At 44.0% G+C, this 25,903-nt stretch overlaps 1 protein-coding gene across 5 annotated transcripts in view; it reads right to left on the bottom strand.

The window, feature by feature from the left end:
• The window catches only part of nav3 (neuron navigator 3), a 210,625-nt gene that overhangs the window by 55,569 nt on the left and 129,153 nt on the right, over positions 1 to 25,903 (bottom strand). For 4 of the 5 annotated variants that reach the window (XM_069156502.1, XM_069156503.1, XM_069156505.1 and 1 more), the window contains 3 exons: positions 24,311 to 24,419; positions 12,945 to 13,352; positions 11,065 to 11,184 (listed from right to left, as the gene is read on the bottom strand). In XM_069156502.1, coding sequence (XP_069012603.1) covers positions 11,065 to 11,184; positions 12,945 to 13,352; positions 24,311 to 24,419 — 637 coding nt within the window. The remainder of the gene's footprint in view (positions 1 to 11,064; positions 11,185 to 12,944; positions 13,353 to 24,310; positions 24,420 to 25,903) is intronic. The other variant, XM_069156504.1, reaches the window with a different exon arrangement.

The raw sequence follows: 25,903 nt of genomic DNA, 5'->3' as shown, positions 1-25,903 counted from the left end.
TCTACAGTAACTATCACAATAATGTCACAGATTTTCTCACGACAACACTTTGGCAGGTATCAAGCTTGGGGCAATAGGAGCCAGATGGTCAGCTGCCCCGGCATGAGGGAGGGTTGAAGGAGGGGATGGGTGGGGTAGCGGGCATCGGAAGGTCACAAACAGAAACCTACCCGTCCTCTACTGGTGTGGGACAGGAAGTCCTTTATCTGTTTGGGATTATGGCTTTCCAACCTGATAAACAAAACGTCTCAGCTGAGGTTTGAATCTGATCACCACTGATGTCGGCATGAGTCCAGGATCAATAAAGCGCCACTGACATACAACTGTGTCCCTATGGAAACAGACTTGTTGCCATAGTAACCTGACTACAGTAAGCCCTGGCACTTCATACCTTGAAGGTCTTATATAGATTTGATCTTTCTTATTGATTCTCTAAATGCTGTTATTTAAAATTTTAAGAACTAAAAGATAAGTGGTGCTGGCATCAAAATTAAAAATCAAAACCTTGTATTAAACATGGATTCTGTTGATATCCTATCAGCATCACAAACAATAATAAGCTGATTTGACTCTATAAATGTTGTAATGCTGTAATTATACCGTAACACTCGCCATTAAACAAGATTACATTTTCATAATCCACAACAGAGTCAGGCTCCATGGCAGTAAAGTGAATTAGCAGTGATAGGAGCTTTGTCGATTCTTATCTTCACAAACTCATTACGTCTGTCAGATGATGAATGGAGTCGTATCCTCGCAAATTTACAACCAAATCAACTGATGGAGCCGAAGCAGAAGCCCCCGTTAGTCGATTTAACCTAAAATCTTTTCCAGCATTAGCACCATACACGGTCGCTGGTGAAGGAGTCAACCAGCAGAACTACAGACGAACCTTTAATCAATCCTACTACAAACAGTCGTATTAGAGAAGTCCAGGCTTCCCACTCTAAATGTCAAACTCCCTGACTGTCACTGACTAAAACGCTGAAATTCAATGACCTAAAATGAACAGAGAAACAGGCTGCCGTTGTGGTGAGCGGAAAAGAAACAAGCAACATTATTGCTGACGCATGCCTCTCCGTTTCGATATATAAAGAAATTAAATTCATGTCTGGTTGCTGAGGCGAAGAATTGATCTAACAGTAATTAGCTCGCAATGGAACAAGCTACATTTTTAATTTCTGTGAGTTTTCACTAATGCTACCAAACATACCCATTGACAATCACGAGCTAACTAACGTTATAGCTACATACATGGAAAATATTACATGATGATACTTGCAAACAAAATGCCCTGATATTCCATGACTTGGCCCCAAAAAAATTATCAAATTTCCTGACATTCCCTGTCTGGAAAAGAGTTTTTAAGATTCCCTGATATGAAAAACCCTGATAGAGTAGCAAAACAAAACAAAAAAACAGTCGTTTTTAAAACTCTCCCAATTATAACCAAGAGTGGATGAAAATATTCACAAAAATATGTCCCATTTGTATTTCAAAGATGTCAACTTTAAGATGAAACAAAACATTTCCTTCAAGACACCTTCTTACACAATACAGACACAGCAGACAACACACCCTGGAAATGCTACCAACAAATAAAGCTTTTATTTCAACGTTTCCCTTTAATTTCCTCATAATTTCTTTTCAACTGAAGAATGAATTCCCAAACCCAGTAAACTCTCAGGAGGACCAGTCCAATAAGCTGCATCTCTCTCTCCTCTGTAAACACGCAGCCATTTAACTAGAAAAACTTATTCGATTAAAAGTTTGAAATCAGCAGAGCGTGCACACTGCAGATATATTGGGACCATTGCTGGTAATGGATGGAACTGCTCTCTTTCTAACGAAGCTCTACATCACTGTACAGTTAAATTAGTGGGTCACCGTCCCGTTCTCTTCGAATGCTTCATCGCTTTCACATGTGCTTTGTGGGACAACAGAGAGCGCGCAGTTACACCTGAAGCCTTCTGTAGTCCTGGTCCATAATGCCAGTTGGACTTACCAGCACCACATCTCTGCTTCTTTATCTTTCCTTCCAAACACCAAGAATAAATCTGAGTATAAAGTCCTGGTCATTACACATGAATTCACATTAGCTGTCATTCGTTCTCCATCCGTGACCTGTCCAGCGCATGCATCATGTACCATCATGTACTACCATGTATCACCCTCTTATGTCACCTCTGTGTCAGTTGAAGGTGAGTCATGGTTGTAGCGCCACCGTTTCCCATAAATCACATCCAGTCCGACCCGATGCCTTCGAACCGCTGGGTCAATACTCATGAACACAAGGTATGAAAATGCACAGAGGTTGGGGATGCGGCTGTCACAGCATGAAAGCTTATGAAAGCTTCTTTGAGAGTAACATTTTTCTTCCATTCTGTAAAAAAGGAAATAATCAATGTAACAGTTGACAGAAACAAAAATGTTTTGTGCTTTTTTTCTGGGTCTGTAATTTTTTTCTCTGACTATATTTCATGCTCTCTTCTCCCTGTCAAGTTTATCACATAATGGGCTTAGTTATGGCGAACAGTCAGAGATCTGATGTTACGCATAACAGGCATCGGCATAATCTCATGTATTCTTTTAAAATGGGATTAAGAGAATATTAATGATTATGTTTAACTACATGACATCTCCTTTTTATGCTTTGCCTCGTTCAGTCATTATTGATGGATATAATAAGTCAAAGGGAAGATAAAAGATATCTACGACTGGTTTTTCATTCGGTCCTTTAACTCCAGTCCAACACAAAAGAAAACGCGGCAGCTGCGGAGGCTCGGATGACCCACGTGAGGTGAAGTAGAACTTGACCATATGGGCACCGTCATCAATCAGAGACATAGACAGGCAGGTCTGACCTCACCCACATACAGTATATCCCCTCATCCGCGTCAGCCCCGGGTCCAAACTGATGAGGTCAGGTGAATAGATCACCTATGGGACCGGGGACATCTCCACTGTGGCCATCTGTGTGTGTGTCTGTGTGTGTGTGTGTGTGTGTGTCTGTGTGTGACTCTGTTTTCATGGTGATAGCTGGCCAAAGGTTGAACCTTTCTGCACCGCAACTGTCTTGAAGCAAGTTGTAACATTGTGTGAATTATCGTTTCATATCTAGTGAATTATTATTCAAGAAGTTTAGCTGAAGACCAATTTCTTCAAAAAGTGTTTCCTTTCATCAGCCCCTCGGTAGATTTCAGCACATCAAAACGTGCATACAATATATCTCAGTCGGATGAGTGTGGAAACATGCTAATTGTATTCACTTGTCAAGAGTTAGATGAGAAGATTGATACGAGTTTTTCATCAAATGAAGCTGGAAACAGCCGTTTTTTTTTTGTTGTGTTCAGCATGAAGTTACAAACACTTAAGGATTACAGCTAATCTGACTCTGAAACCAGAACCTCCCAAACCCACTGACTAACGTACAACAAATCTTTTATCATTGAGCTTTGGAGAGGTGGTAAACAGACACGTTTGTTTTCCAGTGGGACACATGTGATCACACATATAACACATGCTTAGCACACGTCGCAACATATGATAACATGGGGAAGATATGTGGAAAGGTTTTCAGATGGGAATCTAAACAGGCTTCACACCTTACACCGTGAGCATGTTGCAAAACCACATCCATCTGATCACGTGCACAATTACTTGTGCTGGGATGAGTTTTTGCACGTGTGAATTTCATGTTTTTTTCTGTCAGTGTAGCTTCATCATCAGCATGCCAGTGTGTCACATGAGTGGTATTGATATTCTGATCTGACTGTGAACCAGCAGGACCCTCCGTGAAAAGAGGTTAATGCAGCAGAAAGAGGAAATCTTATTCCTCCTGAAAACGCTACTGTAAAATTTGGGGTGGAACTATTGTGAAGTCGTTCAGTAGTTTGAAGTATTTGTGATAAAAACAAATCGTGCGATAAGATCCCATAATGAATGCGCCGGTGACCTCACGCGCTGACGGCCGCGTCGTCTTTCGCCTCTCAGTGCCAGCAGATGAAGAACCTGCCTCTGACAGACAGAGCGCTGCTTCAGTCAGACGGACATATGGCTCAAAGATCAGCATGCTGAGTCACGACAGAATATGATCAACGGGGTCCAGCAAATAAAGATAACACACAGAAAAATCAGCTGTCATCCGTCGAGCACGGACAGATATCGGAAAAAATAAATAAAGATGAGGCATTTAAGGGAAAGATTAAAGAGCGATTTCAGCGAGCACTGAAAAGAGGATGTTTTCACAAAGTGAGAGTGTTTGGTAAAAATATGGACACGTCGGGCATTCGACTCAGGCTGCGTTCAGACTCAAACGGATGCATAAACAGTGAGAGGCTCACGCTTCGCCAGAGAAGTAACATCCGTGGACATCTGAGGTATTGGGAGTGCAGACGTTTTTCAGAAATACGAGCTGGTTGGACTGCGTGTCTTTTCATTTCACCGCTGCCCGTCCTGTAACTCGTTCGCTCCACGTATTAAGTCAATGAGTACAGCAGTTAATGAGCTTCCCGTGCAGGAAGTCAGGCACAAAATATTCAGAAAATGTATAAATACAGACAGCAGCCTCCAGAATGGGAGACAGCGTCAGATCACTGCCAAAGAATACAAAATGGGAGGGGAAAAAAAAAAAACGTTCCCTTGAGCTCTCTGAATGAAAAGATGGTTCATTAGTGTGTGGTTGTGTGGGCCACAATTTGTGAGGAAATATATCTGTATGCAAGCACCTGCACAAGTGACACACGCACACGCACACGCACACACACACACACACACACACACACACACACACGAGAGCCAGAAACAGCTGGGTACTCGTATCAGTAATAACATCTTCCAATTGCCATGCTAGTTTGCTAAGTTTAGTCTGCGTGCCTTTGTGCTCTTCTTTAAGGTGAAGAGACTATAAAAAGACAAATGTGTGTGAAACAGAAAGAGACCGACGAGTGCCAGAAAACTTCAGAAAGCTTGGAGAGCAGAAGCGTCGAGGCGCCTCAGTTTCAGGTGCAACACGAGAGAGGATATTTTCTCCCTGAGTGGCGCCCCTGGCAGAGATGAATGACACAGAAAGTTATATAATGACTGACTTTGTCATTGATAGTAAAAAACCTTCTCCTCCAGATCTCCTCGCTGCTTACGGCAGCACTGACGAGCAGCGCGGCTTCGCCACGACTGTCACTGCCACGCAGAGTGACAGCCGGGATCCTGCCGCTCAGCAACACACACACACACACACACACACACACACACACACACACACACACAGTTAAAGTGAAGGCCAGGACAAGCAAGCAAGCAAACAAGCTTTCTTTTGTCAGGCACGGACAACACAGGCCGCAGCACACAATCCCCCAAAGCTTCAAACAACCAAAACAAAAAACGCAGAGGCAGCTGCCACGGTCCAGCTGAGCAAGAGAGAGAGAGAGAGAGGGAGGGAGCGAGAGAGAGAGGGAGGGAGCGAGAGAGAGAGAGGGAGAGAGAGGCGGAGGCGCACACTGGAGACACCAGGATGCTAAAAGTGAAGTCCTGTTACTTATTCATGTCTCTGCTGAGAAAGGGGAGCCTGCCGGTGTCAAAACACTCTCCTTTGGCGTTTTTTCTTGACAGTAGAGTCACGAGCATGCGCTCATCTATGTTGCATGACAGCGGGGGTATTTTTAGAGAGATGCTTTTAGCCCAGGCTGAATTCACCATTGTTTTGAAACGAACTGATCAGAAAAGAGACCCAAGCTTTGGCCGCTCAGTTGTTTTGGGGCAGATGGTCGGCTTCAGGAAATTGTATTCTTAGCATACATTAAAAAAAACACCACTAAATGTAATATAATACATGATATTTGATGCTCATTTTTTTTTTACTTTTCACACTTGGTAAAAAGCAAAGCCTCGTCCAAATAATGGTGATAAAGGCACTCAAATATAAATCTCGACCTCTCATCTTTTCCTTCTACTTTCCATGCCAACCACCTTGAGAGACAAAACTGCCTGCGTTCCAATATCCATCTTACCAGACTATTTACTATGCCAGAAAAAAGATTTAGTATGTCCCCATACATAGGATGTTAAACATAGGATGTCAAAAGTACCAGGATGTTCTACTCCATCCGGTCGTATTTTACAGTATGCAGGCCGGCATGTTACTCGAATTGTTCTGACCCACAATCCTTTGCGCGACGAAAGATATGTCACATCGACTGAGCCGCCGAGAGAGTTGGTGGCGCTAATGCTCCGCCCACAAAAAGAAGAAGAAGAAGAAGAAGAAGCATTAAAACGAAGCGTACTCGTTCCAAATCGCATCCTTTCTCTTTTGACTTCAAACGTTGCGCTACGGATCGCGACAGATACGACCAAGAGTGTCAAAGTTCAAGGCGCCTCTTAATGATGAAGTAGTACGTCCCGATTGCAGACATACAACAGTAGCTGCAGTATAGTATAATATGCCATTTGGAAAGCAGAGACTGCTTCACACTGATCAAGATCAATGGAGATCAGCAGAGTGCAACAGAGTGCACCGATCTGAAACGCAAGCTCCTCTGCAGCAAACGTAAGCACACACGCTTCCAGTCCCAGATGGTTTCAGTCACCTGCTGGCCATGAGTCTCCATATGATGAGTCATTTACATGCATTTCCTGAGGGGCTGTGTTGCTTTGGGATAAAGCCGCCATGGACGGCAGCCAGGGGAGTCGTTACGGCCGGAGAAGAAGCGTGAAGCGTAATGAGCCTCATGGGAGCCTCGGTTTATGTACACAGACCGAGTCCAACTCTCTCCACCTCCCAGGAAGTCTGTCTGCTGCTGCCAGTGTGCCCGGAGAACTGGACAGAGAGGCCTGCACACTTTTCTGTTCATGCTCCATCGAGGTGGTGCGTTAGGAAGTGTGTGTGTGTGTGTGTGTGTGTGTGTGTGTGTGTGTGTGTGTGTGTGTGTGTCTTTGTGTGTGTGTATTATCCCAATTATTTCTAATAACAGAGAGGTAATCCAAAGGCCAGAAGAGAAGAGGGGGAGAATTTTAATGACCAGTAATTCTTTGCTTTACTGATAAAAGAACAATGATTGTGCAGTTCTGCCTGGTGAAAAAAATAACTACTTTATATTCAGCGATCACACAAAAGCAGCTTAAATCCTCAGCTCGAATAATTTCTCGGAGCACACATATGTCCAGTACGGTTTGTATCAATAGCAACGGTCCTTGTGGATGTTTTTGTTTATGCACAGTTGTTGCAAGGAATATATTGGTGTACAATCCGTGACACAAACCCTCCATTCTATATGCTCGGTGTAACTCCAAAGCGTGAACTATACAGGTCGGTCCAGAACACCGTGTTACCGTCACGCTTTGGCTCGCCTCGGCGAGAAAAGGAAGGTGCCTCGGGAAGGTTGGGGAAAATAACTACCTCTAATAAGCTCAGAAATCATAAAGGGGAAATATGTTGCTGCAAAGAAGTATCTCCCTGCAGCTAATCAGAAGCTGTTAGTTTGATCGAAGCAGGACTGTCAAACTGTCTTTTTAAAATCTGCCAAAGAAAGCAATGCAGCCAGAAGACAGCTATGATGTCTTCTGTGGTTGAGGCCATTTATTTCCTCAATTAAGTCTGAAAATCTCTGAAAATCTACAACTGAGTGCATCAAGGTAAAATATTTCCTCTGGGGACTCATCAAAAATCAATTAGACCGATTAAGCAAGACATTTGATTACAACAACAGAAAAAATAATGGCACTCATGTTATACAGATTGAATATCGCCAATTAAAGATACACGATGCGCCAGCTTGCCCAAGCGTGCCTTTAGTCATCTACTGACTGAAGCATTTTGTTGTTCTTTCTAATGGCTCAAAATAAGTCAAACATATTCTCCTGAATAAAGGAGCTGAAATGAAGCAGCAATAAAACAGACGTGCTGCCAAATCCAGAGGCAGTTCCTACTCAGCCATAATCAAGACAGCTACAGATGAGAAACACGGCTGTGATCAGAACTGGAGTCACTAGCAGGAGAAGAATAAATGCTGCTCTCCTATTAGTCGTTGCTGGGACGCCAGCGCGCACGTTGGAGGAGATAAAAAGTTCTTGAAAGTCAGCGAACGTGATTGTTTGAACTTGGGCCTATATCCGCCGCTCATTTCACTTCAATCCCGGGGTTTATGGGGAAGAGAAGACTTTGGGATAAAGATGGAAGGTGGATCGTGCCGAGGTAAAGCCGGGCTGAGGTGTGAAGCCCAGCGTGAGCGATTGCTTCGGAAATTTTCCCCCCTGAGTTTTGTCACATGTCAGCGGGAAGTGACAGCTCAGCTTCTGACAATCGTACATGTCAGAGGGAGGCTACAGTCATATAGATTTGTGAGGGGAAAGGAAGGAGCGAAGGAAAAACAGGCTACCAGAGTTGAAATTCTGATCCTATCGGGAATCTGCTGCCTGCAGGTGTCTTCGGGGGAAGCAGGCATCAATATTGCCTCATTGCCCCCGAGGCCCAAAGCGCTAACAGACTTTAGCTGAGGAATAGCACATTTTTTAGGGTTTATGTCAGGGCAAGGTGAGAGACACTTTGAGCAAAATATTCAGACATAAAACAGGGCGAGGCTGAGACGGTCCACGGCGTTCATATTTATTCTGATCCGATCCATCCTTTTGCCCGAGTGTCAAGTCTGACAGGCAGATCGGTTGGAGGGCAAGTTAACCTCCTATTCTGAACCTCCGGTCAGGTCTAGCATGTCTCGGCGCTCGGACGATCACAGATGTGATTGGACCCCCCCCCCCCGCCCCGCCCCTCATCGAGTCATACTTCACCCTGTTTTGGTCTGATTTATGTAACCATGCACTTTTAGCACTCCCAAAGATCCAGTCATCCCGGTCCTCAATGATCTGAATACAGAACCTAAACATGCAGCTTTATATCAGTGTTTAGAATAATCTGGTTGCAGGCTGTCGTGTCAGCTTCGAGTCAAATTTAAAGCATCGTAACAAAAGCCAGCTAATTCCTGAGAGCCGTATCTGACTCCCTTTCAGACCTCCCACTCCTCCAAACACTGCCGGTCATTAAAATGTTGGCAGAAGTTGAAGTTGCGACAGTGGGAAATGTCACTGCATCAGTCGATTGCCAGCAGCCTCTCTGAAGGCCTGTCATCACCATCTCAGGCTGACAGCTCCGAATCGATAGCACGTCTTTTCCTCTTCACCTCCTTCAGTCTTTGATGTCTCTGCAGTGTGTGTGTGTGTGTGTGTGTGTGTGTGTGTGTGTGTGTGTGTGTGTGTGTGGGAGGGCGTGCCCTGACGTTCACCTCTGAAGGACATGACCTTGTTTTCTACTTTCTGCTGATGTTTTCTCATTGAGTAAAGGTGGTGAGTCAAGCAGACATGTTTGGTGCAGAGCAGATACTGTATGTTTGCTGCAGCGTCCGTCGCAGGCCGGCAGCTCTTAACCTCCGTCACCTCTTCAAGCACTCAAGTCATTTCACCTCTCTCATGCTTTGCATTTTTATCTTACAAGCAAGTATCTTCAATATTACAGATCTATATGTTTCCTTCTTTCCAGTTTATTCCCTGAACTTCACGTGAAAAAGTCCTACTGATGACAGTTCACTGGAACACTGGTTTTGTGTAATCGTCTGTGTATAGTGTTGGAAGAAGGTTATTTTTTGTAATGTAATAGATTACACATTACGCTGTTAAAAAATGTAATGAGTGCTGTAAATATTGTAATTGCCTTCATCAAAGTAATGTGAATTTCTTTATTTGATGACTTTGTATGACTTTTCTTAAAGATGATTTAAACCGGCCAATAAATCTGAACAGTCCTAAGATATAAATGTAAACTAGTCTGCATAAACCTCCCAACGGAACTCAGCACTGATTACTGTCAAACGTTTATTAAAAGTTCTTCAATAGAACTTGAATTCAAATTGAAATATTTAGATCTTAAAGCACAACCACCAACATTTTTTTTTTTTTTTTTAAATCCCCATAACCTCAAACCGAGTTTACACTCAGGTCAACTGAGTGCTGACAGAACCATCAACAGGGCTGAGAACTGTTCACAGTTGTTAAATAGCTCTTCGTGTTATTTGACAACAGAGCCAACCGCCTCGGTGTGGCTGCTTACAGCAATGTACAACCATTCGACTGCCAGATACGAGGTGGTGTGAATTCAAACTAGACAACCAATCAAAAATGAGGCTCAAAGTTTGAGCTCACAAATGAATGCCGCCTGTCCAGACGAAGACAGAAGACATTCCTGTGCAGTGAAAAGACGCAAAGCAACAGAATGAATATTATATTCTACATTTTAAAGTATATTAAAGAAAGGTTTCCCTGTGGAGATGAATAAAGTATTTCTGATTCAGATTTCTGAATATATTTAGATGTAACTCACCAACATTTTGAATTGTACCTGTAATTTAATAACATATTTTCTCAGTAACTTCCATGTAACTAGTTACTCCCCAGCACTGCTCGCCACAAACACAAAAACCCAAACAGCACTCTTGCATTTCACAACACAACAGGACATACAGATAAATGATTCTTTAACTTTATCAACTTGACAAATCTACTAGTTTGTTCAGCTCGATCCCCAATGTTCCCTCTTTGTTTTTGAATGTTTAGTTGTTACAAGTTCACAAGCTTGATGCTTTAGCAGCCGGTTAGTTACTCAAGAAGACACGTCTGCAGTTTCTGGTCAGGAGAAGTTAATACGGTTTCAACCTTTCTGCCATTCTCACCACAGCGCATCACTTTTCTCACGCACACGCATCCCCGCCTGCAAAGCACAGGCTGGTGACTCTGCCCCTGCAAACACGCACCAGGCTGCAGCCGAGAATGAAAGGACACTAATGAAGCCACCGTTACTGTAGAACTCACAGCAAGATGCTGTGGAGAGGAACATCCGCTAAGCGCCAACGATCCAAACTGCAATGCAGACACTTGTATGCAAATGTGGAGATGAAACAAAGTACTTTCATCTCTCGGTGCGTTTTTGGATGAATCTCAAAAACGGTGGAACCTGAGCTACACCCCGGGTGCAGTCCACAGACGGATCAAAGAGGCATCAGAAAAACAAGCCGACTCCATCCTTACCTGTCGACGTCGCCCTGCATCTCTTTGCTTCCTCTCTGGGAGACTTCCCGGGAAGAAGCTGCGTCTGAGGCTCGGCCCGCGCTGCGTGCATACAGATGGAGGCCGCCGTCTGTTAGGTATCTGTGAGAGGAGAACGAATCAGAGTCCAACCTCAGTTTGGCATAAAATGAACAGAAAAACAACAGATTTTTTTTTCAACTAAATTTAGGAGAAACTATTCCTCTGGTTGATTGATGGACAAGTCTGATTAATGAGCATTGTTCTGACTGTACGTGTAGACTCAGAAAAAAAAAAAAGCTGCACGTTTCAGTGAGTTATCTGTGAGTGAGTATGTGGCGGTGAGCAAGCGGCAGGATTTGAAGCTCCAGCCAGATAGCTATCGGACACGGCTGATCGGACACGGGGACCATTAACGTCGAGTTAATTGAGCTAATCATTCGGCTAATCACCTTTCCCTCCCAAGATGTTGTTACAGTTTCTGTTCTGACACATCTTTAATCCTACAGATGTTTCACTCCTCAGTTAACTTCCCCCTCACGCTTCTCTCTTTTCAGGATATCTTAAGATGCCAGCAGGGAGGGTGTGTTCCCATTGGTGCGTGTGTGTGGAATGTGAATTGCACTTTCAAAAAACATCTCCCACTCGCTCCAGGCTTTTGTTGCTATTGCGTGAGTGAAGGTCAGAAGATCGCGTTCTCGCCGTCGTGATGTTTTTGTGGAAGACACTAACTTATCTTCCCTGATTCAGGTGATCTGTCAGTGTAGCGAGTGTCCTCGAGGATCACGTAAATGTATTGTTTGAACCTACGACAGCCTTGGTGGATGTCAGCAGGCGCTTTGTATTAATGTACGGAGAAGCATAAGAGAGGCCTTGGGGACTGTATGAATACACAGCTGACAATGAATATCAGGACTGAACACTGTGGTGCTCAATGGAAATGTGAAGCTTGTCAAAAACAGTTAAGATAAACGATGTGGGGCCGATCGATTGGTTTTTTTTTTAGAGGCGATGTCTCCTCCTTTAGAAGGAAAGTTAGTTATAGGATTATTACATACATACAAATTGGTAGGTTCGATTACATTTTGTGCTATATTCTGAGAATGTAGTCGTATAAACATAAATCTTTGATCAGTGATTAGAAATGCCACAAAAAACCCGGTACTAAATCGAAAATAAAATGCTCATTTGAAGCCTGCTGTCACTCACAGTAGTGGACAGGTTACATTACATTTCATTTAGCTGACGCTTTTATCCAAAGCGACTTACAATAAGTGCATTTCAACCATGAGGGTACAAAACCCAGAACAGATGTCTCCAAAGTGTGCTTATTCACTTACTTCATACCACTCTCATGTCTGTACAGTAAACAAATCATTTGGCTCTGTCCAAATGAGCCAAAATCCTCTACAGCTCCCACATTAACATTCTGTTTCTCCTTGGATTGATCAGTCAGAAAGCAAAGTGCAAAAACAATAAGATGTGGTTTCGTAGGGGGCTATGTGCTGGAATATTTCATGGCCAGGAGCAGTGACTGTGACTTCAGACAGATCCAGGCTCACAGCCATGCCAAACTAAGCCAACTGTCTGTTGGCTGTAACTTCATATTTGCTGCTAAGGCATGACAGTGGTATCATTTTTTTTAGATAGCAAATAAGTATCACTTTGAGGTCTACAGTAAACAATACAGTCAGTTTGTATGCTCGACATGCTGTTAGATGTAAAGGGTAAATCTAAACATTTTTTCAGTTACGACCAGTTAAATAACACAATAATCCCTCATTTGTCATCTCTAAGTTAAACTCTTTAGTTACACATGTTAATATATCTGTAATTCTGGTAGTTAGTCAGTGTGTCAGAGGAAGCTACGGTGCTCATCCTACCCGCTGGTGATCACATCCATCCGGCTGTTCTTCCCTAGGATGTCCCCATCACTCATGTACCCTGCCACCTCCATCTGCTTCCCTCCTTCCAGCCCTCCTTCTCCCTTCTCTCCCTGCTCCGCCCCCTTCGCCCCTGCCGCGGCTGCTCGCCTCAGGGGGGCGCTGTAGACAAACCTGGAGGGGTCGGGGTGCCCGCTGTAGCGCCCCGCGGCGGTGCCAGCGCCCGTTGTGCTCGCCCTGGGCGCAGCATAGCCGCTGGGCATTGAGGGGGCGTCGCCTGCCTGGAGACGTGGGGTTTGGGATTGGCCCAGACGCCAGGCCATGGGGGAGGAGCGTGCGGAGAGGGCTGGTAGACTCCGCCCATTGACCTCGGTGGTTACCGTGGTGTCAAAGGTCGTTTCTAGGGTACTGTGAGGACAGAAAAGAAGAAGAAGAAGAGAACAAGGGGATTTATTCTGACTCTGACAAAATACAGGGAACACTGTGGACTATCAGCATGGTTGTTCTCACAAGGCAGACAGTAGCTGTTGCTAAACATTGTAAGGAGTGTTGAGGGTCTTGGAAAAAAGTGTCTCGAACAAAATAACAAGTCTGAGACACTGAAGAAATAAGAAGCGCGTTGCTGTGCAAAGGGCAAATCATCCAGGTGAAAAGATCAGCCATAAATTCAGTCAAGAGCTGTCTGAAGTTGAGTTGAGTGCCACTCCCTTAGAGTGTGTGTGTGTGTGTGTGTGTGTGTGTGTGTGTGTGTGTGTGTGTGTGTGTGTGTGTGTGTGTGTGTGACCTTCCTAAAGAGCTGTTTCTTCCAGTGTGTTAACTTCGAGGGGGAGAAGAGAAGAATGTGAAGGCTCCCATGAGAACATCACATGGAGAGAGGAAGACAGACAAGTTTCCACCCAACCATCAAGTTAGTTTTATAGAAACTCTGCACATCTTCCGCCGCAAACTAAAAACACACCTCTTCAGACTTTACCTTGAATAGTAGAACTTAAAATGGCACTTACTTATAGCACTTTGAAGTTTGGCTATCTTGAAGAAAATTGTACTTTCTTGATTGTTGTTGTTCTGAATTTGTACCTTCATGGTTGAAATGTAAGTCGCTTTGGATCATGCTGGTGTCAGCTAAATGTAATGTAATGTAATAGAAACTTTTGAAATGTCACAGAAGAGAACATCTAAGTCAGGTTTATCAGCAAAGTGAAATTAACCTCTTGAATTTCAGATTGTCATAAAAATTAAATCAACTCTGCCATCTGATCATTTATAATAATGGTCATTTACATTCTATCATGTGAGTGGCAGGTTTGATGAGGCTAACAGAGAACGTAAACTAGACAGCATGAATGATTTTGAATGATCTCTAACATACAAAGCCTACATCATGACTTCATCTGGCATCTCTAAATTTAATCAAATTAATATTTGTTTTTTAAAGTTTTATAGAGGGATATTTATTGATTTCCAGCCAGGGTTTCTAAATGTTTCTATCACCTTCTAAAAAAACAAATTCTAAGATAAAATAGAACTTGGGAAAGACAGATCTTGCGTGGGAGAGATGCAGCTGAGACAAAGAATGACACCTGATGTAAGGAGACAAAGAGGACTGAGTCACCATCCTGACAAGCCTCCATTAGTGAAGCAACAGCCACCGCAGTCACTGTTTTTCTCCAAATCTGCTCACGTGGACATTTAATGCGAACACACAACTTTCATACGTTAAAGAAAATCTTGTCAGATCTTTTTTTTTTTTTTTTTTTTTTTCATGAAAGGTAAGCCGAATCCAAACCGACTGATCAATTCTTTTCACATGTGAAGCAACACAGCGTGATAGAAGGACAGCGAATGAGTCAGACAGACATATAAGACACTCCTGACCACTTGCATGCTGTATCTGGACACGGAGAGCAAAGCATGCCAGCGGTGGCGCCTCGCTTGAGCTCTCTCTGCTGGGAAAAAGACGGCACTGCATTCAAAAAACAGACCACATACAAAACCAGGCAGCTGCACTGATATGTGCCCTAAAGGAGAAGCTGCTAATGTGCAGTCCGTTGTTTTTTACATGATATATTGAAATAGAAGTGAAAATATAAAGAGGATTATGGCTTTTCGTGTGCCTGTTGTGTTCGTGTGCAATATACTACTATATTAAACTAGTAAAATAGGCTACCACATGCTTTTCAGGATTGGATAGTAAATACACTTTAATCTGATGTAAATACACGTATTGTCTCCAAGCACTTACTCATAAATGAGTATAAGCAGACAGCATTCAATTTCTTAAGTACTGGCTGTGATAATATGTTATCTTTGGAGGATAAGACATTTTAGTGGTTAAAAAATGAATGTCGCAGATGATGCTGCAGTTGAAGAGGAGGACAGTAGCTGAGTATGTGGAGCGATGCCTGCCTCTGTACGCTGGCCTTCATTAGGGGACAAAAGCAATGACATCTTGAAGCAGGGTTTCACACATAGCAGTGAGAGAGGTGTGAGCACAGCATATGTGTGTGTGTGTGTGTGTGTGTGTGTGTGTGTGTGTGTGTGTGTGTGTGTGTGTGTGTGTGTGTGTGTGTGTCCAGTTGGTGAGAAAGGACAGAAAGCTGCACCCCTGTGATGCCAAATGCAGACAAGAGAAGGGCAGCGGTGCCAACCTAACTCACAACACATCTCCATCAACACCTCCTGAGATCAATACACAAACACACACACACAACACACACACACACACACACACACACACACACACACACACACACACACACACACACACACACACACACACGAGCCAAATGCCACATTATAGAGTGTAACTAAATGAAAAATAATGCTTATCTGTCATGTGATCGCAGCAACATATGGAAATACAGCAGTCAATTTACCACGGTATTGAAATCAAAATCACTTAACCATTCGTACACAGTGTAGCTCGCTAAATCAGCTTATCGTTATCTGCACACAGCAGAGAGAGAAAGACAGATAAACTGAGAGCAACTGTGTGTGTGTGTGTGTGCGTGTGTGTGTGTGTGTGTGTGTGTGTGTGTGTGTGTGTGTGTGCGTGTGTGTGTGTGTGTGTATGTGTGCAGGTGTTGAGATAAATAAGCATTGAAAGCAAGAATATGCCTGAGCAGCAAGTATGGGAAAAGAGATGTTTTACAACTTACCACATTTAAGACAATTAAGACCACATTTCCCATAAACCTGGCAGCTTTAGAGAATTTTTGCTTCACCACACTATTGGACATAAACTACACCAAAATAAATCCTGAAGAAGACTACTGTGTGGTTCGCCACGAGCAGAGTGAGATAAGAATCCATGTTGACAGCGGGGAACTGCTTATTGCTGAGCAATGCTGGATATAAATACACGGGAAGTTTCTCTTGCTGCTGCTAATGAGCTCAGAGTTTTAACATCTAGTTCTCCGGTAGGTTAATTCACCGATCGGGGAAGCAACACTTCAAAGACACTGCGCAAGTGTCATGTACAATATTCACCACAGTGTTTCTTTCATGAGGTAAGGCAGCTGGTTTGAACTCGAGTGTTCTCGCCGCCAGATACTGAGGTTTAATTGGCAACAAACTATGGCTGCACCCGCTTCTCGGTCCACTCATTCTCTATTCTCAATTAGGGCTGTCGCTTTTAATTTGAAATCCAAACAATTGTTTGAACCACAGTCAGTGGTTTGAATCGAGTGGCAACCAGCAGTGATGTCGCCCGTTGGTTTGTGAACGGACGTTATGGAGCCTTTGAAATTTTGGCCGGCGCCATCTTGTTAGTTCAGAGCAGTTTGAAACCAGAAGTCAACATATTTGGACGAGCTGGGGGGGAGAGGGGTCAAGGCCCGGATGCAGTCAATCTGATACTATGTCCCGCCCACCGATAGCTGTAACCTGACTGCACCACAGGCCTGTCAATCAAACAGACAAGCCCCCCAAAACAGGTCTTTTTGAGGCTTACTTTGGAAATAATGATATGAATATTTTCAGACGGAAGGCCAGAAAACTAATAAGAAGGAGTGACTTCAGCTAAAAAAACTGCGATGACAACTTTATTGACTGAGAATTTTACGAGACTAGTTGAATGGGACTCTATGGAGCCGAAGGCTTTTTTTTTTTTTTTTTTTTTTTCCCATCGGCCCTCGCTGGTATTGCAGCTGAAGGCAGCTTATTTTTCAGACCTGAAAGCTACGTCCACTTTTATATACAGTCAATGGTTCGAACATTATAAACATTCGAGCTGTAATGACCCGTTCTGATTCATATTTTACTGTCCATATTCGCAGCAGACCGTTTGAAGTAGTTTGTCTTGTCAACCAGTAGAGGGCGCTCTAACAATTTGGCATCAGAAAACCTGTCAGAAGCTGCGTGTACAAGTAGATGTAACAAACACAGATGTTGCTGTGATGTCGACTCGCCACCCAAGTGAGGCAGCGGAGACACCGCCGACCAGCACAACAACGTTACGTGCGCCCGTTTGACTGTCACTGTATGACTAAACAGTGCTGCATAAAAGTAATATTGTGACACGTTAATGCTGCTGGAAACGCGGGGGCGGGGTTCAAATTAATGAACCAATTGCATGTCATTCAATATTCATTTGAAAGTCATGTTTGGAAAACGCGACAGCCCTACTCCGTTTGTCAGGACTTCAGGTTCTTCCATGTCCTCGTCAGTTTTGCATCGTCACTGACAGGCGTGGTGTTGAGCTTCTACAGAATGTGACTCATTCTTTTTAGAAATGAAAATCATTTTCCAGCCGCTCGGTGTGTATGTGTGAGGAGTGAGGCTGGCATCAGCCCTGGCAGGTGTTCAAGCCTGCTTGGTTTGGAGCAATTCAGAGCAGTTGGTTGCAGATATTCAATCGGTTAAAGGATCCACAACCACGTTTCTCTCACATCACAACAGTCGCTTTCCATCTTCCATCGTAGACTGAAAACTCATCTTCTCGAGAGGTGCCTCGCAAGAACGTCGCCGGGGACTGAAAAGTGTCTCTGGCTGTGACCCATCATTACTGTTAGTTACATGGGATTGTGGTAGTTTAGGAATTTTACTTTTACTGTTGGGCTGCAATCAGTGCGAATTGCTCGGTATTGAAGTGTCAGCACTTTTAAGAAGAAGAAGAAGAAAAAAAAAGAAAATTCTGCTCGCTTCTGAAACGCTTTCATGCACTCAAATTGGACCAACAGCTATCTCCTCAATTCCAAAGCAATGAATAATTTAACCCGCCCAGTTCTCTGTGTTCTGTGAGTGTAAACACAAAATAAATAAACACGACCCGGTGAAGCTATTATGTTCCAAATGTCATCAGGAGGTTGCTGAATCCCCGCGAGACCAAGATCCCTCCGGCCGGCGCCGACAGGGAGGCGTAAGCAGGGGAGATCTCCCCGCTCTGTTCGCCGTGGCTGGTTTGTCCTTGAGCATCACTGCATTTCCTCACAAGTGCAGCTTTTTCATTTCCCTTCAAATGTCAATCGATACCATTTTGTCATTGTGTGGATAGAAAAAAGAAATAGTGGTGGGAAATTAAATGTTTTTTTGTTTTTTTTATCAATACGAAGTGTCTGTGGAGGCACAAACACATCTGGATCTCTGAACAATGTTGCGGATGTGAGGCTGCTGTGATGACTGCAGGAGCAAAGAAAGGTCACTTCAATGAGAACTGTTTCGGGGCCGGTGAAACTGTAGCTTCACCACAGCAAATACTGGAGGAAGAAGAGCTCTTTCAACTGGGTCAATAATTTTAGGTAACATGAGCTGCCTTCTGCTTCCAGCTAGCTGCACCTCACTTTGGACTCACTGGACTCAGTCAGTTGTGACACAAAGTGAAGCAGAGAAATACAGCACATGACGATACAAGTCCCACGGTGGAAAAGCTGATAATATCTGATCAAATTAGTAATGTATTTTTAAACTGTTGGTTTTCTAACCACACTATATAAAACCTTGTTTAATTTCATCACAATATTTGGAGTTTGTTGTTTCCTCTTTGGGAACTGTGGCATGCTGGTTAGCTGGATATATATATTTTTTAGTCATATAGGACAAGACAGATGGGTAAAACATCTGTCCTGAATGTATTTTGTGTCAGTATTCCAGCCCAGTATCATTTCAAAGAGTGCAATACACCTATCGGTCCACTAGAGGATACGGTGTCATCTTATGTGTCGACTAAGCGAGAAAAGCGCCTCAGGTTTAAAGCAGGGAAAATCGAACTGCTAAGTTTAGTAAAATAGTAAATATCTGCGATTATGTAAGTAACTTACTTACCAAATTACTTCATTCCTTAAGAATCACGTTATCTTTTGCCTTCTCAGATTCAAACACTGCTCTCCTGGGTGAAATTTCCTGTGTTTGCTCAGTCCGACTTATCCCATGACCTTCTTAAAGGACTCTTCACACATGTTCCCACTTTTCACGTCTTGGCGAGGTGAAACATGACACTCACACGGTATTATATCAACTGATGGGTCTATTACACGCGTTGGTACAATACCACACTGCAAAATGCTTACAGCGGCAATAACATCCACATGTGACTTTGATAAGCAATGACAGCCAAAGGTAACACAAGCAACCGATTTCACTGAGCGCTGCCATTCAACAGCGGTTTTGCGACAGTAAACATTTTTTACATTTTAATTTAGATTTTCCTTGGAGGTAACAGATAACTGTGCTCCATCATTTCAAGCCATTTTGTCAATGTCAATTTTAATAAAGGACATGAAAATGATGTAAAATCCCTTGAAATAGGAAACTAATGAAAGGATATATTTATGCATCTTGAAGCCTCAACCCATTAAACACTGTTTCTTGCTAAATCTGATTCTGCTTCGAGGGAAATTTAAAAAAAGACTATTTTCAAAGGCACACTTTAACTAATCTGCTTGTATGCTGATAATAAAACAATGAAATAAAAACGTACTTCTTGCAGGCATCCTGAAAAGAACAGTTTTTGCTCTTCATTCATTGAGTGACACGCAGTGGGGGAGTTTTCTGATATGATTCATGCACAAGCACAAATGGGTTCAACTACAATTGTTGCCTTAATGATGACAATTACTTGCATCTCTGACAAGTAAAAGTTTTCTTCTAGTTACCCCTGAAGAAACAGGCGATGAAGGTGAGGCTGCGATGTTGTGTTTTCATGTCGAATGCTTTATGTTTGATCACGTATGGCTGTGGTGTAAACGGGTCTGAAGGGAGAACCCCAAAGAGGAGAAGGACAGAGTGATGAATATGACAGTCATGTCTACTGGAGCATAACAGTGATTAATTACCAAAGGTGCTTCCAAGCTTCATGGTGATTACAGCCATTTCTTATCCGGCAGAGAGATTAGGATGGCCGGGCCGGGGCTTTTGTCATGGACAGAATTGGCATGCAGACTCCGAGTCTCTCCGTACATTCAGAATATGAACACGTCCGACACATCTCCCGTTCAACATACAATCTGATGGTTGAGAGCTGCAGCGGCCCAGACTGTTTCACAGGAGCTGCTGCATCAGTGTTTCCTATATAATTGTCTTGGTAGAGTGGGCTGCCGCGCCATTGGGGGACAACCCCCCCTTTTCCCCCTCCCCCCTGAAAGAACCAAAATACAAAGGTACTCATAGAACTGCAGTTGCGTCCAGTAACAACTATTTATTTACTTCCTGTTTCATTTCAGCTCGGTGTGAGAGTTGCTCATACATTTTTCTGTCTCTGGAAGTCGCTGTAATTTGTCTGTTTGTCGGCTCTGCTGAGTGTCCGTGTTTCATGCAGGGCGGGGCGGAGCCTTACAGACGTGCAGCGGAGCAGAACCAAGTGGCAACCAGCAGTGACGTCACCCTTTGGTTTGTGAATGACCCTGATGAAGCCTTGAGTTCGTAATTAGGCCGGCGCTATCTTGCTAGTCCCAAGCGGTTTAGAGCCGGTAGTGACCATATTTGGGCGAGCGGTGGATCTGATTGGAAACCCAGCGATGCTTCGTCCCGCCCACCGATCCACGGCTTTTTGAAGCTTATTTTGTTATTATTGAGGGGATTATTTTCATAAGGACCAGCAGGAAACTAATAAGAAGGAGTGACTTTAGCTAACCACAACAAGACAACTAGTGGAGAAATTGTATTCACTGAGAATTTTATGAGACTAGTTGAATGGGAGTTTATGGCGCCGGAGGCTTCTTGGAGCCGACCTCTAGTGGTACCCGGTGGTATCGCAGCTTAGGGCACTTCTGCAGAACAGATGGTTTACACAGGTGACTAGAGTTGATAACAACTGCATTGGTTATGTGACTGTAAAAAAACGCGCAATAAAAGCCTAAAATTATGTCATCAATGGACAAACCTCAACCTGCTGAAAATCAGACCAGAACATCAGCATTTTTAAAACGCAACGGGGGGGAGAGACGAGCACACATTCCACCCGGGCAGAGCCGTCTGCCTAAGGGAAACACTGTGCATGAAACTAGTACTTACCGTGCTCCAACACACACACACACACACACACACACACAAACACACACACACACACACACACACACAAACACACACAGGCACCGAATACAAAGCTAATGCAGAGGTATGAAGATGCATTACCCCCCCATACTTCATGCCGCCTGTCCCCGCATGTGATGCATGTGAATGAGACTCAAACCAATCACACATCTCACACTCCAACCCTGTGGGTCCCACTGGATTAAATGTGGTGCTCAGACTGTGGTGCTGTATTGATTGAGCCTGGATGAGACTCCTCTGAGGAATAAAGAAGTAGAAAACACACATACGCAGACCACCATCTGTCATGGCTGTCAGCAGCCTGGCCACCATCTTCCTCTGTAAATGGGGCAAAACACACAAAATAATAGACTGAGGGAGAAGGAGAGAGATGAGCAGGGAAGCGTTGCCCGGGGAGCTGACATAAACCAATGGTTATCATTTTGCCTTCGTCTTTTCATGTGGTGTTGTTAGAGTGTCCACGTCGCTCGCGGCCCGCAGATGGGACGGCCATTTAAATGTGTTGGTTGTCTATCAACCTCCTGAATGTCATTACACGCGTGCCGGCTGGCGGGGAAGGTGACGTCTGCGATCATCCAGGAAATGTGCAGGAGAAAATGGTAATAGAGGGAACAGCATTAATAGTTGGAGACATATCTCCATGGTGGATCAGCGTGATGGGTGAGTCAGAGATATCAAAATCAGAACTGCCTTTATTTGCCAAGGACGACGGATGCACGAGGAGACTGACTTCAATAATTGCTTCTGCGATATATAACTGTGGCCACAAAGGAGGTTCTGGTTATTTTCAGTGGTTCAGTCCTGGCGTGTGTGGGTCCACTGGAAAGCGTGCGCCTTTTGTTTTGGCTGTGACGCATTTTGAGGAAGTTGAGCATGCCACACTGGAAGGAGCCGCAGCTCTCTGGAATAGGAAGAAAAATTCCATCCCATATATGTACCTACATGCTTCAGAAGATGCCCCGACGGCCTTTCCTTATAAGCAGAGGTGTTTCTACATTTCTCTTTACCTATTCATTTTCCATATCTGCTCGTAGGAACAGGAGTTCAGGGTCACTTTAGCAGCACAACGTTAATTCCTTAAATTAAAACTACTATGACCAATAACTTTGTATTTAAAATGGCTTAAAATGTCTGTGTGTAATGTTGGAGGGGTCAAACCGTAGACTGTACATAAAAGTGGACGTAGCGTTCGGGTCTGAAAAGTTGAAGCCAATGCAGAACTGTACAATACTCCAGATGGCTGCAGGGGGTCGGCTCCAAAAAGCCTGGTCATTTACTAAATTCACTCCTTCTGTTTAGTTTTCTTGACATCCATCTGAAAATAATCCCATCATTAACTAGATATTAGACGTGGAATCAGATCCCCTCCCCCCCCTCTCACACCTCCCCCGCTCATCCAAACACAGTTCACAAACCAATGGATGACGTCACAGTAGGTTGCTGCTCGGATCAAACCAACGATTTTGCAGTTTCCTGAGTTCTATGGAGTGTTTTAGCATCGTTCAGCTCTTGTTTTGGGTTTCAAGCGTGCAATTTATTTGACTCTCAACACCAACGTTGTGCAGCAGATATCCGGTGATAATCGTCATGGTTTTGGTCTTTGTGTCTCCCGGTTATTTGGTTTGTTCCCAGTGTCCCTCCACCCACCAGAGGTCCTTCGTCTCTGTCTCTCAGCCACGCCCACCTCACCTGCTCACCCAATCTGGCTCAGCTGCAGCAAGTCAGTGTGTCTACTCTCTCAGGCTGCCACTCGTAGTTGTTGGATCATTAAGTCGTTGTCCAAAATCAACATCTGAAGTCTTTGTTGCTCGGAGCTGTGATTTGGTTTTCCTGGATCTCTGCTGCTTTTTCAAGCATTATGTCAGCTTACGTCCTGCTTGGACTTTGTACTATTTTTCTCAGGATTGTGTTCACCTGTCTGGTTTTTGTTATCGCACCAATTGTTTGTGAGTTAATTTCATCGTCGATTCACAATCTGCCTCCATGTTGCGCAGTTGTTTTCCGTCCCATATTGAACTGTGATAATAATATGTCATAGTTATGGTTTTCAGTAACTTATTATACTGCCTTCTCAGCATGAAACGACGGACTGACAAACTTAAAAAGTAGTTTGTGAACACAGAGAAGGGTTTGGCGTTTAAAAGCGAGACGTTTCCCTCATGAGTTAATAAAGAGCAAATAAGTTGCCTCCAATCGGTCAAAATTAAAGTAGGTTTAAGGATAAGTAGACAAACAGTGAATAAACGGCTGATGAAAGTTGAACTCACTGACTTTATGTTCCTAACTTGGTTATAATAAAACAGTCCTTTTTAATATCCCACAGACAAACAATGAGCTCTAGCTGTGTTTCATAAGTCTCTTCAGTCTGGCCGTGTGCTGTCACGGCAGAAGGTGTGGGTGTCCGAAAATAACCACTGGCAGCTGAGTCGGTTCTGCCTGCATTTGCTTTCTTTGTGAAACGGCGTCTGATTGAAAATGCTTGAGTCCTGCAGAAACCCCAGCTGGGGTTCAGATCTCTGAAGCCGACTGAACAAACAACACACAAATAGCAACAATCCAATGCCAGTAAAAGTATAAAGAATTAATTCCACCTAAAGAAGTAGATTGGAGCTTGTTTTTTTACATTTGGCTCGCAAGATGGAAAACAAATGATCCATGAGGAAGCAGATTCCAACAGATTGACTAAAAACCAGACTTTATAATGCTGCTGAATCTCCAAAACTAGATATAAACTCTTGTTGCCCCTTCCACCAAATGTCCGTGTGCCCAGAAATATCCCAACAAATCCATTGTTTCCCTTTTTCTTAACCAAAAAAAGCAGAGCATCGAGTCATTCCACATTACCAATAAGTAATGGACTGTACCATGTGTGTGCCTACCTGTGACTGATCTGCGTCCCCCGTAGACTGGACATGGTGTCTTCCAGGTTCTGCCGCAGGTCAGCGATGTTCTTCACTGTCCTCATGCGTCTTGTCTCAGGGTCCTCTCCTGCGGACACACATTTAATATGATTTATCAAGAGGGCCGAGACCTGCGCGCACACACACACACACACACACACACACACACACACACACACACACACACACACACACACACACACTCCGAACAGCAGCACACGCGCTCAGACACACAATACAAGAAGCGATGAGGTCATCTGACAGCGTTTCATTGGATGTCACTGAACGTCTCAGCAGGGGGGGAATAGAATGATGACCAATCACAATGACAGCCGGCGCGGGTAAACGTCCCTAAAACCCGGCGCAATACATCAGCCTGTCAGCCCGCACCACATGCACATCTTTTGCTTTATAAAGTGGACATATTATTTTACGCAGTATTGACATTTTTCCTTCGGGCTGACGCAGGAATGTCATGCCATGACACCACGCGATCTGTCAGTGAGTTCGGGACACAGTCGTGCCTGCAAACGAAAACTCCATCGGAGCTCCCGTGCCTCTCTGTCAGGGGCGTCGGGAGACGCTGCCGTCTCCCTGCGTCGCCCCAGAGCAGCAGACCGCCCAGGAAGCACTTCATATGCTTTATGTTCTCCTCACTGCCGGGTTTACAGATGAAGTCGCTTGTTTCACCGACGCATTAGGCCTATTCTGAAGGAATGCTGCTAATAAGCACAGAGTGGGCAACGGCGAGCAGTGGGCGCACACTGCACAATCTGCTTGTCCGCTCCAATTAAGCCTCTCTGTGAGCTTGTCAAACCAGCCCTCCATCCATGGGCGGCTACCACAGAAAGGGTAATTAACAAGTGTCATTAGACAGACTGGATGATGGTCACACTGCTGTCGAGTTTTAAGGTGCTTCCAGAGGAAAACTGTCTCCACGGTGGAGATGAGTGAGCCAGCACATGACGTACAATACAGAGCGATGTGTGTAAGAGTGCAAGAAGCTGTGCTCTGTATGCTGAGTTCAGACACACTGACAGCAAGTTACTGTGATTACAGTCACCGGGGCAAATGGGGTCAGATGAGCTCCGTAGTAGGTTGGAGGTTTGAAAAGGCCCCCGGCGACTCCTGGGGCGCAGCTCGGTGCCACGGGCAGAAAAAACATTTGAGGTGTTTATACGATGGAATATGAAGCAGAAGAGTATTGAAAATAAGCAGAAATGCCAAGCCAGTTTTCCCCGGACAACTATAAATACACAAAAATCATTTTCAGAGCTGACCTCAAGGCATTTGGATAAACTTTCTATCAGCTTGCAGGATGGAGCTCTGTGTTTTTTTTCATCGGCACGCTGACAGATCCTATTGTTTTGTCCCCACACTGGAAATATGATTAGATTCGAACAGACTACCATAACACTGCCGGTACGTAGCTGATCTTACACACTGACAGCAGTCTTCCTGTTTTGGTGTATGCTGTGTCACAGTGCACGATGTTTAACAGGTACAATTTGCAGAAAATTGCCCCGGTGATCGTGGCACTGGATTTATTCAAGTCTGTCCTTTCACCTGTTC

This window comes from Embiotoca jacksoni, unplaced genomic scaffold (genome assembly GCF_022577435.1).
Source record: "Embiotoca jacksoni isolate LCO1_2020_lvr unplaced genomic scaffold, fEmbJac1.0.p SCAF_21, whole genome shotgun sequence".
NCBI classification, from domain to species: Eukaryota; Metazoa; Chordata; class Actinopteri; family Embiotocidae; genus Embiotoca; species Embiotoca jacksoni.
The sequence above is the reverse complement of the archived record's forward strand: the minus strand, read 5'-3'. Positions and strand labels throughout refer to the sequence as shown.